Genomic DNA, 18,147 nt, shown 5'->3' with positions numbered 1-18,147 from the left:
GTTTGGTTCCCTGAAATAATATTGGTTGTGAAGAGACAATGTATGATCATGTAAATGTAAAAAAACCGCTTTCGTAAATAATTATATGCTTACAATTGGGATTTCTATTTAACTGTCTAAAAGGTGTCTAAATGTGAGAGGTGAGAACAATATAACAATGGGTGTACTATTTTGACGTTTGACAGTTTTGTTTTTTTATTTGACAGTTTTGTTTGACGCACATAGGTTTTTTGTCTTTCAATGTTGTTACACTTTTTTTATTCTCGGTTGAGCGTCGTATGTTGGTATGACAAAGAAATGTGATATTAGCAGAAATTAGCTTCGTGTCCTAGATAATATAATAATAAAATAAGAATTAGTATCGAAAAAAAAACATTATTATTCCAGTACAGTTTGTTTTATCCTTGTGTTATAGAGTATTTTGACTTACATACATACAAGTGTTTTATTTGTTATTTGAAAAGTTTTAGTTGGCTGTAGTTAGTTCATTGAAATTCAAACAATATCTTGTGGGAAGCTTTATATAATATATGGTGGGCCTAAATGCGAATTAATATTTAGTTATTTTTTAATTATAAATAGCAGTGAAATGTCAAAGGACATAAATTGATATAAATCAAGATTAAAAGCTGACAAAGGCAGTATAAAGCCATCTAAAACTAGTTATATATGTGATAAATCAAATTTGTCACATAACATGTGTATTTATATTTATTGTTAGTAATAATAAACACCAAATAAAAACATGAATATAATATAAAAGTCAATGTAATTTATAAAAGAATCAGTGTCAAATGCAGATAGTATAGACATAGATAAGGAAGGATAGAAGGGAAATATTTTTTTATTTTATTATATATATATATATATATATATATATATATTGTTATTATTATTTATTATGATCATTTACAGCTGTCAATTATTTGATAACTGTCAAATTACAAACGTCACGATGACGTATAATCACGCCACACCGTTCTCGTCCCTGATTGGCTGGAAGTTATGCATCGTACATGTGTATTGTTGTCTGAGGAAAGTCTAAAATAAAAATTATTAAAAATAAAACAATACGCAATAATTAATGATGAAATTATGGCTGATCCTGCAATCTGGAATGAAGCTAAAAATAAAGAAATGGAATTCACCAATGGCAACCTCGGCGACGGATTTAATATAGACGAACTGTCAGGAATTGAGGGTAAGGGAAATTGATATTTGTGCTAAATGTATGATGGATGATGATGTAATTTTGTCCCCAGATTTCTTGTTGACAAATCCTGATGTCCTAGGGAATAATCTGGTGATCGATGATAACTTCTTTGAGCAACTGAACGATGATACTCTGCCAGTTTGTAATGACAGTTATGGAATTTTTGATAATTCAAATGTATTTCAAAACCCTGAGTTGTATACACCAACGCCTATGAAAGTTGAAGATCAAGTTTACACGCCTCCTTTGTCGTCACCTGAGCAAACATTAAGTCCACCAAACTTATCGCCAAGTTTAAATAAACAAACTTTACCCACACAACCTGCAGCTCCTATATTTATGTACAATGGAAACATTGATTTCAAGCCTGATACATTACTAAACCAACCACAAGTGATATCCTTGCAAAACCCTATAGTAAACAACCAAAACACACTTATTTTCCATCCGGTACAAAACAATACGTTTTATGATATCAAAACATTCTCACATGCCCCGACAAGAAATGTACCAATTGCAAAACAGAAACCTGTAAGTCAAAAATTTATATATAAATAATTTTTTTACATACTTAATAAATAGTTTCATTTATTTCATTAATTATATTTCATTTATGTTTTAGGGTCGAAAACAACTGGCAGCTCGTCAGACTACAAATAATGTGCAACCACAAAAAATCTTTGTGCCTAATATGAATACAATGCAGGACAAGCAACATGTATTATTGCAAGCAAAGTTAATCAAATCGGAACAACATATAAACAAAACTGTTATGTATACTACTACACCAATTGCTGGTAAGATATTTATTTTAGTTTATATATACATATATATATATATATATACTAGCTGACCCGGCAAACGTTGTTTTGCTAAATAAGGTATATTCTAGACAATTTCTAGAGAATCAAAAATATTAATACTATAAGTGTATAAGGATGTGTTGTTTGAATGCTATATACAATGAAGTATTATAAAAACAATAAACCCCATTGGTTTATCTATATTTTGTCAATACAATCAAACTGGAAGATTTATACACTTTCTATAGGAAACAGTATAAACCATCCAAGTCTTTCGACTAATTGATTACGTTTCAAGTTTTTCATATTGTTTTTGGATTCTGGATTTTGCGTATAATTGTAAATAATACTTCTGAGCTTATACAAAATTTTCAAATTTCTGCAAGGAGAGATAGAAAATGAATTAAGTATTTCTTCTTTGACCTGCTTTTTGAAAAGTTTCAAGTAACATTCGGCGAAAAAAAGTAAATTTAATATAAAGTCTTTTTTGGATTCTGGATTTTGCGTATAATTGTAAATAATACTTCTGAGCTGATACTAAAATTTTTTTCAATTTCTGCAAGGAGAGATAGAAAATGAATTAAGTATTTCTTCTTTGACCTGCTTTTTGAAAAGTTTCAAGTAACATTCGGCGAAAAAAAGTAAATTTAATATAAAGTCTATATGTAGAGCAGGGCGAGGCACAAAGGTCCAATTTGACTTTGAGCAAATGTAAACTATATTGTGAAAACCATAACAATTATATCACAGCAAATAACACATATCAAGCGAACAATTATCTGAGTTCAGTAAACTGTCTTCTACTTCATCATTGTAGAAATGTGCCTTTTTGATGTCTTTCAAAATTTGGTATCTAGACCTTTTTACCCTGTAGGCGGGGTAACTTGAAACGGGCAGGTGGCAAACAGATTTAAAGCCTTATTATAGTTTTAAAGGTATTTTACAAAATAATTACATTTTTTAACTAATGCTTAAAAACTACCAACGGAAGAAAATACTTTATATGGATTCTCAAAGATAACCGTTTATCTCCCCCATTTCAAAGATTACCGTTTTCAAATCAAGCTTGTAGCTGGCTATAAATCTTTTTTTCTCTACTTTCAAATATTGTTGTTAAACAATGCTTAACTTTACTGATTTTTGACAAACCGGCGGTTGGCCTTTTTAACCCCGGACCTTCATATATTACTATCTATTCTGCGATAAATTCTGGAAAATTATAACTGGAAAAATGTTATTCGACAAAAGGTCCATTTGATCGATACCAAATTTAGGTTCTGAATTTAAATAACATAAATAAAAAATAATATATAACCTAGAAATGTTTTATAAATACCAATGAGCATATAATTATACATAAGATCTTTCAGAGCACCGTGTTTGAGAAAAATATGCCAAAAATGCATTTTCATATTAACATATCAAAAAAGTTTATATTTTGAGTCTCTAGTGACACTTGGGGCCCGTTTACTAACGTTTTTGTATATAAATAAAACTACAAACAAAACTACTTACTACAAATTTATCACAAATAAATAATATTCGCGTAAAACATCCTATTAAACGTAATTGAACATCATCTGTCAAAAGCGTTTGACATTTCACGAAATTGCCACCGTCCATTGTTCTATTTAAATTACGCTTCTACAAAAATTTTCAAATTATAAATGTAAAGTTTCTACGCGGATTTGAAATAATTTCTCACCTTTTGGACATTCTCTGGATTGGCACGAATTTTTCAAGACTAAGACTGGCCAAATCGATTCAGCCGTTTTCGAGTTTTATTCGGACATTTGAAAGAGAGCTCCATTTTTATATATAAGATATATATATATATATATATAAATTTATATATATATTATATATATATATATATATATATATATATATTTCTATTTTTGTTGCAGTAATCGATGACAAATTGGCTATCAAAGATTTGTCCCATAAAGAACCAAAAGTGAAAGAAGTCAAACGCAGTGCCCACAATGCTATAGAACGCAGATACCGGACAAGTATCAATGATAAAATTATTGAACTGAAAAATATGATTGTTGGGGTTGATGCTAAGGTAGGGAGAAACAAATTATTTTAATATATCTTATATATAAAATTCTCATGTCACAAAGTTTGTTCCCGTACTTCTCAGAAAATGCTTTACTGATTCTTACCAAATTACTATCTATAATCATCTATTTTTTATACCCCTAAGTGATAAGGGTTGTTCACTCTTAAATTTTTCTTTGTAATTTTCGGACGAAATTTTTTGTTTTCATTTTTTTATAATGTGGCGTTAAAAATACATACGACCCAAAATTTTTACTTTTTTATCACCAACCCCTATTTTTTATAGCTCTTTTAGCATTTATTTCAACCCCAATTCACATTCAATCATTTTCAGTTATTGAATATTTTTTATATAATTTATGTTTAGATTTTTAAGTTTGAAGAATAAGCTTAAATTTTTCTTTAAAATATAGTTACTATTAAGGGTTGTCCAATCCTAATTATTTTGGGGTCAACTTTTTTAATTAAATTTTTTTTTAATATTGTAATTGGCAAAACAACTCTTTTTACTTTGAATAAAATACAATTTATTTACATCAAGGATTGTTCTTACTCCTAATTAATAATAAATAATTAATTAATAAAATATGTGCTGATTAGTTTTTGGCAAAGGCAGGTCCAGCTGTTTCGGAGATACGGATCAAAGAGTGCAGATAATAGAAATCGTGTTTTTACTTTAAATAAATAATTTTAACTTTCTAATTTAGTTTATATAATTCTTATAAATATTAGACAGTGTTACAGTATTTATGAAAATTTGTTTGAAAACATTTAATATTCCTCGAACGTTTTGTTACGATTTGGGAACTTCCAGCAATTTACCTTAAGGGGGCACAACTAGTGTAATCGCCTAAAAAAAGATGATTTTTGAGAATTTATATTGAAAAAACTACTTTATCAATCATTTCAAAATTTTAGGAATGCATTTATACATGTTTTAAGAATACATAGTAAAATTTTTGAAGAAAAAAATTGATTATTTTTTAAGTTAACGTCGATCTCCGGCGCGATAAGAAAAGGCCCTTCAGAAATTAAAAAAAAATTTTTTCGTTAAACTAGATAATATTGTCTGTAAAATGAACTACAATAAAGAAAAAAAAATCAAAAATTGGTAAAATGACGGCGTTTTTTTAAAAAAAAGTCGAATTTTACCCAAATTTCTGGTCGTTTTTGGACTGCTAAAATTCGATTTTTGATCCGATCAAAAAATCGATAGTTCATTTTACGGAGTACTATATATGGAACATGTAAAAAAAAAATTCGATAGTGACCGGATCATTTGTTTTTGAGTAATCGCTGCAGCAAATTCGGATAATGCTGTTTCGAGAAAAACGCGTTTGAAGATAAAATAATCGTTATACTATATACTATATAAATACTCTTTAAGTGGCTGTAACTCAAAAACTATTAAAGATATCGATTTAAAATTTTGGTATGTTATTTCTAAAGGTATAACCTATCGAAGTAAGGAAAAATTTAAAATTCGATTTTTTGAAAATTTCACACTAGTTGTGCCCCTTAAGGCACGATGGCATACACCATTATTTTCTTTTTTTTTCAGTTAAACAAATCAGGCATCCTCCGCAAAACAATAGAATACATTCGCTTTCTACAAAATTCGAATGCAAAATTAAAACAAGAAAACATGGCACTGAAAATGGCATCAAGAAAACAACACTAAAAGACCTATTAGCAACTGGTGTCAACGATGACTCTTTCAAAGATTCATCTTGCATCCTAACACCGCCAAGCAGTGACGTATCATCACCATCGTTGTCACCAACACAGTCTGATAATTCCTTACCGTCTTCTCCTGAATTTTCACACGTAATAATAAAAAATATATTTGGTAAAATATTTTCAACATTAGCCTGTATGTCTATTTTTTTATGCAGATGAAAGACGACATGAACGACGATTGTATGTCGCCAGTTCGCGGAATGTTGGATCAGTCTCGCATGGCACTTTGTGCTTTCATGTTTTTATTTGTGGCTTTCAATCCTTTCGGTACGATGTTGACAGGATTTAATGGCAATGATGATATGAATAATGTTAAAACTCAGGCTGGACGTGGTTTACTTGGATACGGTGAAGGTAAGTCACAAATATCAGTCAACTAATACATAGACTTTTTTTGTGATGTAAGTTGCAACTATAAGTCAACTATTATATAGATTTTAATTATGATGTAATTTTTTTATAGGTTCTGAAGCCTGGTACTTTAGCCCTGCTATATTTCTCTGGTTGTTTAATTCTGTAATAATGGCTCTTGGATTGATTAAAGTTTTGGCGTACGGGGATCCGATTTTGCCGGCGAAATCTAAAGAATCTTCGACGTTTTGGAGACACAAAAAGCAGGCCGAATTTGATCTATCAAAGGTAAATATTATATATATATATAATATATATATATATACATATTAAATGTTAAATATGAACAATACAACACTCAGATTTTTAACACAAACTTTATTTGGTAATTACAGACGTTTCGAGACCATGGTATGTCTCATCTTTAGCGTAATTTCAAAACAGTTACTTAAATACTACACATTCTTTAATATTTTATTTAAATTACATTAAATTAAAAAAAATAAAGTCCTTAAAAAAATGGACGCGGATACAAATTTTTGTTGACGATTTTGCGAACATAGATCAACCGATTTGAACAATTTAAAAAGCATTCGATTCGTATTGATAAGGAGATGTGCTGATTAGTTTTTGCAAAAGACAGGTCCAGCCGTTTCGGAGATACAAAGCAAAAAGAGCCAAAAATCGTAATTCAGGTTTTTAGAGAACGGAGCGTCCGATTTAAATAATTCGAAAAACATTTTATTTGCATTGACTATATAAAAAACTCTTTAATTTTTTGGAAAGGCATTTTTAATTTTGAAGTTCATTTAACAAATGTCCTCGATATTTTCGACAGTATGGAATAACCGATTTGTATGATTGAAAAAAACATTCGGTTCGTACTCGATCACGAGGTGTTTTTGCAAAAGGCACATCTAACCGTTTCGGAGGTATGGAGCGCAAAGGGCGTAAGAGGGGTCATGCAGTTTCTGAGAGAAAGGATGATCCGATTAGATTGATTCAAAATACCTTTTGCTTGTGTAGACGGTGTGAAAAAAATGCTTTCCAAGAATAAAAGTTAAAATTTTTGAAATTTTTTATAATTTTCCAAAAAAATTTAGATTTTGAAGTATTTCAAGAAGTATGAGATTGAAAAAAAAAATAATTTCTAACAAAAATATGAGAAAATTTCGAAATTTTCAAAAAAAACGAATATTTTCAAAAATGTCCAAATTCTCAAACAATTATAAAAAAAATAGATTTTTTTCAAAAAATTCCAGAAAGTTTCGAATTTTGAAAAAAAAATTAAATTTAGAAAAAAGTTCAAAAAAATCAAATTTCAAAAAAAATTAAACAAATTTCTTGTAAACATACACATAAGTTGTTTGTTGAATACGCTCGTCGCCTATTTAAAAAGCACTTATGAATTCACAGTGTGCATTTATAATAAATAATCTATTTGAAATGATATAAAACAATTATTGATTATTTTCATTTCTCGAATGTTTAATTACGGTACGAAAAGTTCCAGCAATTTGCCTTAAGGCACCACTAGTTCTTACTTTACATTTCAGGGTGACATTTCGCTATCGTCTCAAGAACTAAAAAGATGTCTACAGGCTTATGGGTGTTCTCTACCAGCATCCAGAATGGAATATTCGGCAGCAATAACATGGCAATTATTCAGACTGATGTTGCACAGATTATGGATCGGAAGGTTTATTTCTAGGAGAGCCGGCGGACTTTTTGCTGATGGGTACGACAAAGTTACATAACAATCAAGCAAGTATTTTTTAATAACTCATGTATTTTTTTTTAGTCAATCTCGTGCCATGGCTTTATCATCTGTAAAAGAACTAGCTCTGGTGTATCATCGTTTGAATCAATTGGATCTTGCAAGTGGATCATCCAGTGGAGGCCTTTTATTGTCTTTGGCCGCCGTTAATTTGGGCGAAGCCGCTTATAATCATATGCCGGCTGAGGAAATGGCTGAAATATACATCACGGCTGCTTTGAGGGTGAAGTTATCGTATCCTAGCTTGCTGCAAGTCTTGTGCAGGTAATAAAAATAATATAAGTGGAATTCTGTCTTAAGGCAATTAAGGCATCGTGCCTTTAGGCAAATTGCTGGAACTTCCCGTACCAAACATTATTATTTTTTTAAAAACTATTAACATTTTTGAAAAAAAATTACTTCGAAAAAATAAGATTTTTTGAGGAACTATAAATTGGACAAAAATTACTTTTTTTTGAAAAAAAAATTTTTTTGACATATTTTGAAAGATCTAAATTTTTTTTCAAAGCAATCGTACTGCTTTAACTGCATAAAGACGAAATATCAAAGCGCGTAAACATTAATACGGAACCCATAGAAATGTAAAAAAAAATTTTACTTATTGTTAAAATCTCTATAAAATATCTGATAATTTGATATGCATATGTCTAATGATCATTTTTGACCGCCAAATGGCATTTTTTTTACTTTTTTCATTAGATCTCCGAAACCGCTAGACCTGCCTTTATGAAAATTTGATCGGTTCTTCACCTTGTCAATATAAGTAAAATATTTTTTGAATTATTAAAATCGGACGCTCCGTTCTCTTAAAAACTGAGTTACCGTTTTCGGCACTTTTTGCCCCGTATCTTCGGAACGGCTAGACCTGCCTTTGCCAAAAACTAATCAGCACGTCTCCTTATCAATACGAATCGAATGTTTTTTGAATTATTCAAATCGGTTGATTGGTGTTCCCGAAATCGTCGACGAAAATTTGTATCCGCACATATATACAAACACGTACACACACACACACACACACATACATCTATTTTTTCTAAGGTATGCCAAAATGTTCAGAAACCTCTGAAACGTAAAGATATATAAAAATTTTCATTTTCGATTTTTTTGCGATTACTATAACTTGCCCTATGGGAAGTTAATAATATTTTTTATGTAATATGTTTTGGTGTTATAATTGTTGTTTTTTTTTAGGTATTATCTAAGTGCAGCTAAGCATGCGCTAAGCCTGCGTTGTGTACAAGCCCCGGCAAGACTCCAATGGATTTTTACACCTTTTGGACACAAATTTTTTTTAAATGAAAACTGGAAATACGGGCAAGAGGCAAAGGAATCGATGTTCAGCAATTTGGGAAACAAGGCGGATCCGTTGGCGTACGTTATGAAGGTACGGTGAAAGAATTTTGTATACCTTAAGGGGGTCTTCCTATGTGATGAGTTGAAGAAATCGATTATTTTCTTTTCATATTTCGGTAGATTACACCTTTAAAAATAACATTAATATTTCAAATCAATATCTCAAATAGTTTTTGAGTTACAGCCATTTAAAAAGTATACATATAGTATATAGTACGATTATTTTATCTTTAAACGCGTTTTTCTCAAAACTGTGTTTATCAAACTTTCCTCCATTGTGTCTCAGAAACGGCTGGACCAAATTACTTGAAATTTACAGGGCACACTCAATATATTTAATCGCATGGAATGAACTATTATCAATCGAAAATTTTCAAAACTTCGATTTTTTCATAGCAAAAAACAAGAAAAACTAGTGGGGTGGGTGGCATCGTGCCTTAAGGCAAATTGCTGGAACTTCCCGTACCGTAACGAAATGTTCGAGGAATATTGAATGTTTTCAAATAGATCATTATAAATATTGTAATATTGTCTAATATTTATAAGAATTATATAAACTGAATTGCAGAGTTGAAATTATTTGTTAAAAGTATATTAGAACTATAGTCAGAATTAAAAATAAAATCTGAATTATTTTCGATATACAAAAAATTAAAAAAAAAAAAAAAAAAAATGGTACAAATTTTTTTTTCCAAAATCAATTATTTTGTTAAGACAAGCAGAAAGTTCTTTGAATCAATTGAATCGGACGCTTAGTTCTCTCAAAAACTGCTATTTTTTGTACATTTAGCTCTGTATCTCCGAAATGGCTGGGCCTGCCTTTGCGAAAAACTAATAACCCCTTCTCCCAATCATTACTAATTGAATGTTTTTAGATCATTCAAATCGGATGCTCCGTTCTCTCAAAAACTCGATTTCTATTTTCTGCACTCTTTGCTCCTTATCTCCGTAACTGCTGGACCTGTCTTTGCCAAAAACTAATCAGCACATCTCCTTATCAATATGAATCGAATGTTTTTTGAATCGTTCAAATAGGTTGATCCGTACGCCCGAAAACGTGGGCGAAAAATTGTATCCATACATACATACACACACACACACACACACATCCATTTTATCTGAAGTATGCCAAAATGTTCAGAAACCTTCAAAACGTCGAGAAATGTAAAAATTTTCAATTCCGATTTTCGGCCCATTACAATAACTTACCCTACGGGAAGTTAAAAAGTGCCTAATTTGCAAATTTTATTTCAAATGTCTATCAAAAATCCAATTTTTTTTGTATTCATTTGATTATAGGTCATTCCGTGATTTTAAGCCTACAAATTAAAACGCCGTTTATTTTTTTTTTGGTCAGATAAGCCGATCAGCCGGAATCGTGGAGGAAGTGGGAGCTCTTTTTTTCGAGGCGGGGGTGTTCGGAGCGCTGTAACTCTAGTTTGACTGAATATTTTTAGCTGAAATTTTATATTTATACTGTCCAAATATGTGTTAATAAATGATAAAAAACTTGAAGCTCTAAATATTTACTGGTCGTAGAAAAAAAATCCTAAAATATCCCTAAAAAACAGGCCGTCACATAGGAAGACCCCCTTAACACTATACTTGCAACTAACATTGTTTTCTCCAGGTGTACAGGGAAAAACTACTGGAAAAAGCCTTGCACGCAATTGTAACTCCAGATAGCCAACATTCGGAGTCTTCTAACAATTCCCAATCATCTATCACCAATGCTCTGATGTACGTTGAATGGTTGCAGGACAACGTTTCGACGGAGTTGACGGTTGCAAGAACTGCATCGGTCACCAACGAAGTCTGTAAGTATAAAATTTTATATTCAATTTAATTCATTTACATGTATACATCTAAGTCTGTTTTTACACGGTAGATTGGTTCCAGAAGAAGCCGTGTAAAAAAAAAACGTGTAAAAAAAGACATTGATCTTATACAAAAATGGGTGATTTGTTCCTAATCTCTAAAACCTATTAAAATTAGTGAAACACAAGAATTTTTAGGGTATTCCCCTAAATTAGTGCTATTCACATTTGCTTTGACCAGTAAAAATTGTTTGTACGCGCTAAAGGGGAATTCACTTAAATCTTTAAGCTAGTGTTTGCAAACTATCGATACTATCGATGGTTTCAGACTTTTTTTCTTTCATAAATACTTTCTTGTGTTATGAACATACTTCGCAAAAATTAAATTTGACAAAAAAATTTAAGTACATAAAATTTCAAATCGTGCTAAATGGAATAAAATCGTGTAAAAAAATTAAAAATATTCAATTTTCAAACCGTGTTATATCAAAACCGTGTACAAAAAGACCGTGTAAAAACAGACTTAGGTGTATATTTTTTTCTTTCTCAGGTTGTGAAGATGAAAAGGCGCATTGGTGGTCGTGCATAACAGGAATTGCTGCCAAGTGGTTTTTGGGACAAGATTTGGACGCACAAAATTTATACAGCCGGGCTGAAAACTTACCAGCGTCGTTATCGGCTAAAGACGATCCTTTGCCGAGGGCCGTTCTGGCTTCTCTTAAGGCACGGAAAATGTTTCTGGAGAAAAAGAAAAGTTAGTACAATATAAAACATTTGCCGCATATTTAAATTCTTTTTTTGTAATTGTGTGGTACTTGTAGATCTTTCACATTTCGTTGGTGGTGATATCTGGGACATGCTGAATATTTCTGGAAATTTACTAGAAGACTCGTTGAATTACACCGCGGTGCAGGATCCTAGCAATATAACTTTGGTAAGTTAAATATTTTCTCTATTGTATCTTAAGAGTTATATAGTATTTTTTTTATTAATTTGCTTGCTTCTATGGTGCATTGTAGTTGCATTGCATTTATTTTAAACTGTGCAATTCATCTTCAATGCTTTCATAGCGGTTTTGCGACCATTCTCGTAGAAGAACCGAATTATATGGAGATACGGTACTTATTGAATTACATATTATTTTATTCGTAATTTTTATTCTGCATCTATTGTTAGCACAATTTTTTTATGTATTTTTTATCGTTTTCCTTGTAGGAAAAAAATGTGTGAGTTTTTAGATTTAAAAACGCAAAGTGCGGTAGGTTTGAGCAAATATTCAAACTATTCATCGTTAGATTTATTCATAGATTCGCAAAGAAACCATATAAAGTATTATACATTGTTAGATTCGTCTCAAAAGTCTTAGTTTTTCTTCCATACATCGAAACTTAGTATTTTAAACCGTTTTTTAGACGATAGGCGTCTCAGACTTCTGAAAATTTACGGAAAATCGCAAAATCTCAAGAAAATTATTTAGAGACATGTATCTAATTATACATACATAGTTTTTTTCATAATTTTATCCTGCATCTTTCGTTAGAACAATTTTGTTATGATTCTTTTATTGTTTTCCTGCAGAATAGAAAAATTATGAATTTTTAGATGTTTAAACGCAAAGTGCGGATATATTTGGGCAACTATTTACACTATTTGATTTTTTCATAAAAGAAACCATATAAAGTGTTATACATTGTTAGATTTGTCTCAAAATTCTTAGTTTTTATCCTATATATCGCAACTTCGTATTTTAAACGATTTGGCCTATAGGCGTATTGCAGTACTCAAATTCAATGAATATTGGAAAATCTCAAGAAAATTATTTAGAGACATTTATTGAATCATATATCAATTTATTCGTAATTTTATTCTGCATCTTTCGTTGGAACAAACTTTTTACGTATCTTTTATCGTTAAACTTGTAGGATAGAATCTGTAAATTTTTAGATATTAAAATGCAAAGTAGGTTTGAGCAGAGATTCAAGATATTTAATAAATTTTTAAAGAAACCATATAGAGTGTTATACATTGTTAGAAAGGTCTTAAAATTCTTAGTTTTTTTTTCCAAATATCGCAACTTCGTATTTTAGACCATTTGGTCTGTGGCCTATGGGTGAGATAGACTCCGAAAATTTAGGGAGAATTGGAAAATTTCAAGGAAATTATATGAAGACACGTTAGAAAAAACCTTTTTCGCATTTTTTATCGTTGTACTTGTAGGATAGAAAATGTGTGAATTTTTAGATGTTCAAATGCAAAGTGCGTATATATTTGGGCAACTATTTACACTATTTGATTTTTTCGTAAAGAAACCATATAAAGTATTAAACATTCTTAGATTCGTCTCAAAATTCCTAGTTTTCTCTCATACATCCCAACTGTGTATTTTAAACCGTTGGGACGATAGGCGAGTCTGACTCGTAAAATTCAAGAAAGATAGGAAAATCTCGAGAAATTTATTCAGAGGCATTTGTCGAATTATATATCGTTTTATTCGTAATTGTATTCCGCATATTTTCTTCTAACAAACTTTTTACGTATCTTTTATCGTTTAACTTGTAGAATAGAATCTGTGTAATTTTTTAAAGTGCAAAGTGCGGTAGGTTTGAGCAGCCATTCAAAATATTTAATAAATTCTTAAAGAAACCATATAAAGTGTTATACATTTTTAAAAAAATCTCAAAATTCTTAGTTTTTCTTGCATATGTCATAAGTTCGTATTTTAAACGGTTTGGCCTAAGGGCGAGTTACAGTGCTGAAATTCAAGGAATTAGAAAATCTCAAAACTCCTAAAATTTAAGAAAAATCGGGCAATCACAATAAAATTATTTAGATACATGTATTGAATTATATACCATTTTATTCGTAATTTGAATGTGCATTTTTTGTTGTAACAAACAAAAATGTACATGTTTAATTTCACAAGGAGGCATAATTTGAGCAATTGCTTCAAAATGTCATAAATTCGTAAAAAACCATATAAAGTGTTATACACCGTCAGATTTATCTTAAAATTTTTAGTTTATTTTCCATATATTGCAACTTCGTGAATCCAACAATTTCAACAATAAGCGAGTCAGGCTCCTGAAATTTACGTGAAATTGAAAAATTTCAAGAAAATTATTTGGCGACATATATCGAATTTTACATCGTTTTATTCGTAATTTTATCCTGCATATTTATTTCTAACAAACTTTTAATAATACTCTTACCGTTTTTTATTCAGCATAAAATTTATAAAAATTTAAATGTTCAATCTTACAAGGAGCTATAATTTGAGCAAATATTCAAAATATTTAATGAATTAGTAAAGAAACCATATAAAGTATTATACATCGTTAAATTTGTCTCAAAATTCTTAGTTTTTCTTCCATATATCGTATCTTTGCATTTTAAACGGTTTGCCCTAAGGGCAAGTTGCAGTGCTGAAATTCAAGGAATCTCACGACTTCTAAAATTTAAGAAAAATCGGACGATCTCAATAAAATTATTTAGAGACATATATCAAATTATATAACATTGTATTCATAATTTGAATGTGCAACTTTCCTTCTAAGAAACTTTTAATGTAGCTCATAACATTTTTCGTGTTTTTGTAAAAATTTAAATGGTTAATTATAATGCAGCGGTTTAATTTGAGCAATTATTTACAATATTTAATACATTTGTAAAGAAACCATATTATGCATCGTTAAAATCGTCTCAAAATTCTTAGTTTTTCTTCCATATGTCGCAACTTGCTATTTTAAACGGTTTGGGCGATATGCGAGTCAGACTCCTAAAGTCAGAATTAAATTCTTAGTTTTTATTCCATATATCGCAACTTCGTATTTTAAACAGTTTGGGCGATATGCGATTAGGAGTCAAACTCCTAAAATTTATATTGAGTCAATTATCGAATCGTATACCGTTTTATACATAATTTTATTCTGAATCTTTTGTTAGAACAAATATTTTACGTATCTTTTATCGTTTTACTTGTAGGATAGAAAATGTGTGTATTTTTAGATGTTAAAATGTAAAGTGCGACAGGTTTGAGCAACTATTCAAAATATTTAATAAATTCGTAAAGAAACCATATAAAGTGTTACACATCATTAAATTTGTCTCAAAATTCTTAGTTCTTCTTCCATATATTGCAACTTCGTATTTTGAATGATTTGGACTATAAAGTAGTCAGACTCCTAAAATTTACGTAAAATTACAAAAAATCTCAAAAAAATCATGTGGACATATATCGAATTATATAACGGTTTTGTTCGTAATTTTATTGTGATAATTTTCTTACCAAATAAATGTTTTAATTAATCCTAACTTATTATTATTATTATTAATCCTAACTGGTGGATGAAACTATTGTCATAAAATTTAGTTATCATTTCTTAATAATTAATTTCATTTTTCTTTTCTCATTTTTCAGTATGTGCAGCTTTTGTGTTGCGATTGGATTCTGGAGACAAGTTACGGTTTGTGGGAAGTCGAAATTGACACCAAGTCTGGTTTAAATGTGAAACCAGTCGCTCCGAATATTCTAACAAATTTCCAACGCGATTTGTCGTCGTTGAGGAGACTTACTGAACGCCTACCGGTAGATAAAGGACACAAAAATACTTTAAAAATTACATTTATTTTTGTATTTATTGAATTTTTTTTCCATAGACTGCTTTACCGAGAGTTTTTCTGTACGAAGCAGTTTGCAGACTGATGGCAGGTGCAGCTCCTGGACCAACACAAATTTTACTCGATAGAAGTTTGAGGCATAGGAATTCCAAACCGAGTGCGATTTGTGGAAAAGGTACCATAATACACACCCTTACATTCATAATACTTATTTTTATTATTATATTTAATGATGTTTTTCTATTTCCTTAGAAAAATCTAGTAATTCCGAAGGTGGCGAAAGGGAACGTGCAGCAGCCCTTTATGTAGCCTGTCGACACTTACCAGCCCAATTATTATCAACACCAGGAGAACGTGCTGGTATGTTAACAGAGGCTGTTAAAACATTAGAAAGGATTGGTGATCAGAAAAGACTACACGATTGCTATCAGTTGATGAAATCGATGGGAACAGGTTCCATAACGAATTAAACATACAAACGATAGATGGTAAGATTATCTTAATTTTAATAGATGTTTTAGTATACTTCATCATAAGGAAAATAATTTTAGTACGTGAAATATAATTTTATGTAACCTATTGGTAAATTATATTTTTTTCCTTGCAATATTTTAATGTCCAATTTTAGTTGATAATATATAAGTATTTAGTTTATATTTACGAATGTATCATTGAAGGTATAAAACACCAATAATTTTTCTTTTTAATTATTTAAATAGTACTTAAGATTTAATCTAATTATTTTTTGGAGTATAAGACTAAGAGATTCAAAGAGTTCAAATTTTAATAATATAAATGATGGTCAAAATATTTTCTCAAATACAAAATTGAATATGTCTAGAGAAAAATATAATTATTTTTAAATTGAATATTTTTAATTAATATGAATACAATTATTTTTAAAGTTAAAATAATATTTATAAATTAACCATATTTGTTAGACATTTTGATATTATTTATAATTAACATATAATTAGTTTGTTGATTATTTATAAACATTTAATTTTAATTGCACCATTATTTTTTAGAGTGTATAAATATTTTTTTAATAAAATGTATTTTAAATATGAATATATATTTTATTAATGAAAAAAATAGGAAAATAGTTTAAAACGTCTTTCTTACAGGATATATAATAATTTTTTATTTTATATATAACTTTTGGTAGATTTTCTAAGTCGAAACAAATTTTATATAATTAGCAAGAAATTGGTCGATTTTAAAATAGTATTAATTTCATAAGATTAACTGTCAATTAAAATTAATATATTATTCAAATTGTATGTTTCGTTTTTTCCTAATGCGGAATGCATATTTTTACTTATTTTTTTTTAAATCTTTTTATTTTAATTTTTTATAATTGTATTGAATATTTAAAATAAATTTTTGTTTATTGATTTATTGATAGATGATATCAAATTTCGAATGGTATTAATAATTTAGTGAAAATTAATTTATCATTTATAATTCGACGAATTTGCTGCAAATTTAATTATATATATATATATATATATATATATATATATACGAGGTCTGTTCAAAAAGTTTTCGTAATTTTCGTTTTTTCAAAAAAATATTTATTTATTCGTCTACATTAATGTGGTCCCCTTCAAAGTAGTCCCCCCCAGATATAATACACTTATGGCAGCGTTTTTTCCAATTTTCGAAGCACCCTTGATATTCACTTTTTGATATGTCCTTGAGAACTCTCGGCGATTTTCTTCAATCGAGGAAAACCGCCGTCCTTTCATGGGTCTCTTCAACTTTGGGAATAGGAAAAAGTCACACGGAGCCATATCTGGTGAATTTTTGCACTTTGCAACACTTTATTTCATTTTTTACGCAAAATTTAATACAAATTCTTTGACTTTTTCAATTCTTCCATTGTAAAAATCGCCGAGCTCAGAAAAACACGTCGAACCTTAGCGACTACCACAGACAAAGTAAACAGTGAATATAGCTGAAAATTTCATCATACTTTAGGGGCATGTATACCAACACAATAAAAAAAAATTTTGACAATCAGACACTCCAGACCCGCGAAATTTAATTATTAGTAATTCCGGGTACTTTTTGAACAGACCATGTAGATATATATATATATATATATATATATATATATATGTGTATATATATACATATAAATTATAATAATAAAACAGCTTTGTCTTCACGAAAATATATTTCAAAATATTTTCTAAATCACATTTTTATCTCATACACAAGTACATTTATAATATATATATATATATATATATATATTTAATTTAATTTATATAACTACTAATGAAATTTATTCGGAGGCGGGCTTTGAATAAAAATAACTTAATATTAAAAAAATATAATATATACACATATGTATATATATCTTTATTATTTAAAAAAATATTTAATCATTTATATTTTATT

At 29.4% G+C, this 18,147-nt stretch overlaps 1 protein-coding gene across 1 annotated transcript; it reads left to right on the top strand.

The window, feature by feature from the left end:
* Nucleotides 1-350: 350 nt before the first annotated feature.
* LOC113372659 (sterol regulatory element-binding protein 1-like) lies at nucleotides 351-16,493 on the top strand. Its single transcript, XM_026613014.1, is given in 18 exon segments — nucleotides 351-533; nucleotides 916-1,201; nucleotides 1,263-1,744; nucleotides 1,836-2,010; nucleotides 3,924-4,084; nucleotides 5,642-5,741; nucleotides 5,744-5,907; nucleotides 5,976-6,174; nucleotides 6,284-6,459; nucleotides 7,728-7,909; nucleotides 7,973-8,212; nucleotides 9,143-9,335; nucleotides 10,935-11,121; nucleotides 11,672-11,875; nucleotides 11,943-12,055; nucleotides 15,539-15,706; nucleotides 15,778-15,913; nucleotides 15,991-16,493. Coding segments are annotated over 17 exon segments (3,204 nt in total). The 5' UTR covers nucleotides 351-533; nucleotides 916-1,095; the 3' UTR covers nucleotides 16,209-16,493.
* Nucleotides 16,494-18,147: the final 1,654 nt, after the last annotated feature.

The sequence above is a fragment of the Ctenocephalides felis genome, unplaced genomic scaffold (assembly GCF_003426905.1).
Source record: "Ctenocephalides felis isolate EL2017-DRISC unplaced genomic scaffold, ASM342690v1 CF-g0.4_SCAFFOLD_01604, whole genome shotgun sequence".
Lineage (NCBI taxonomy): Eukaryota > Metazoa > Arthropoda > Insecta > Siphonaptera > Pulicidae > Ctenocephalides > Ctenocephalides felis.
This window is presented reverse-complemented; position numbering and strand designations above follow the sequence as displayed.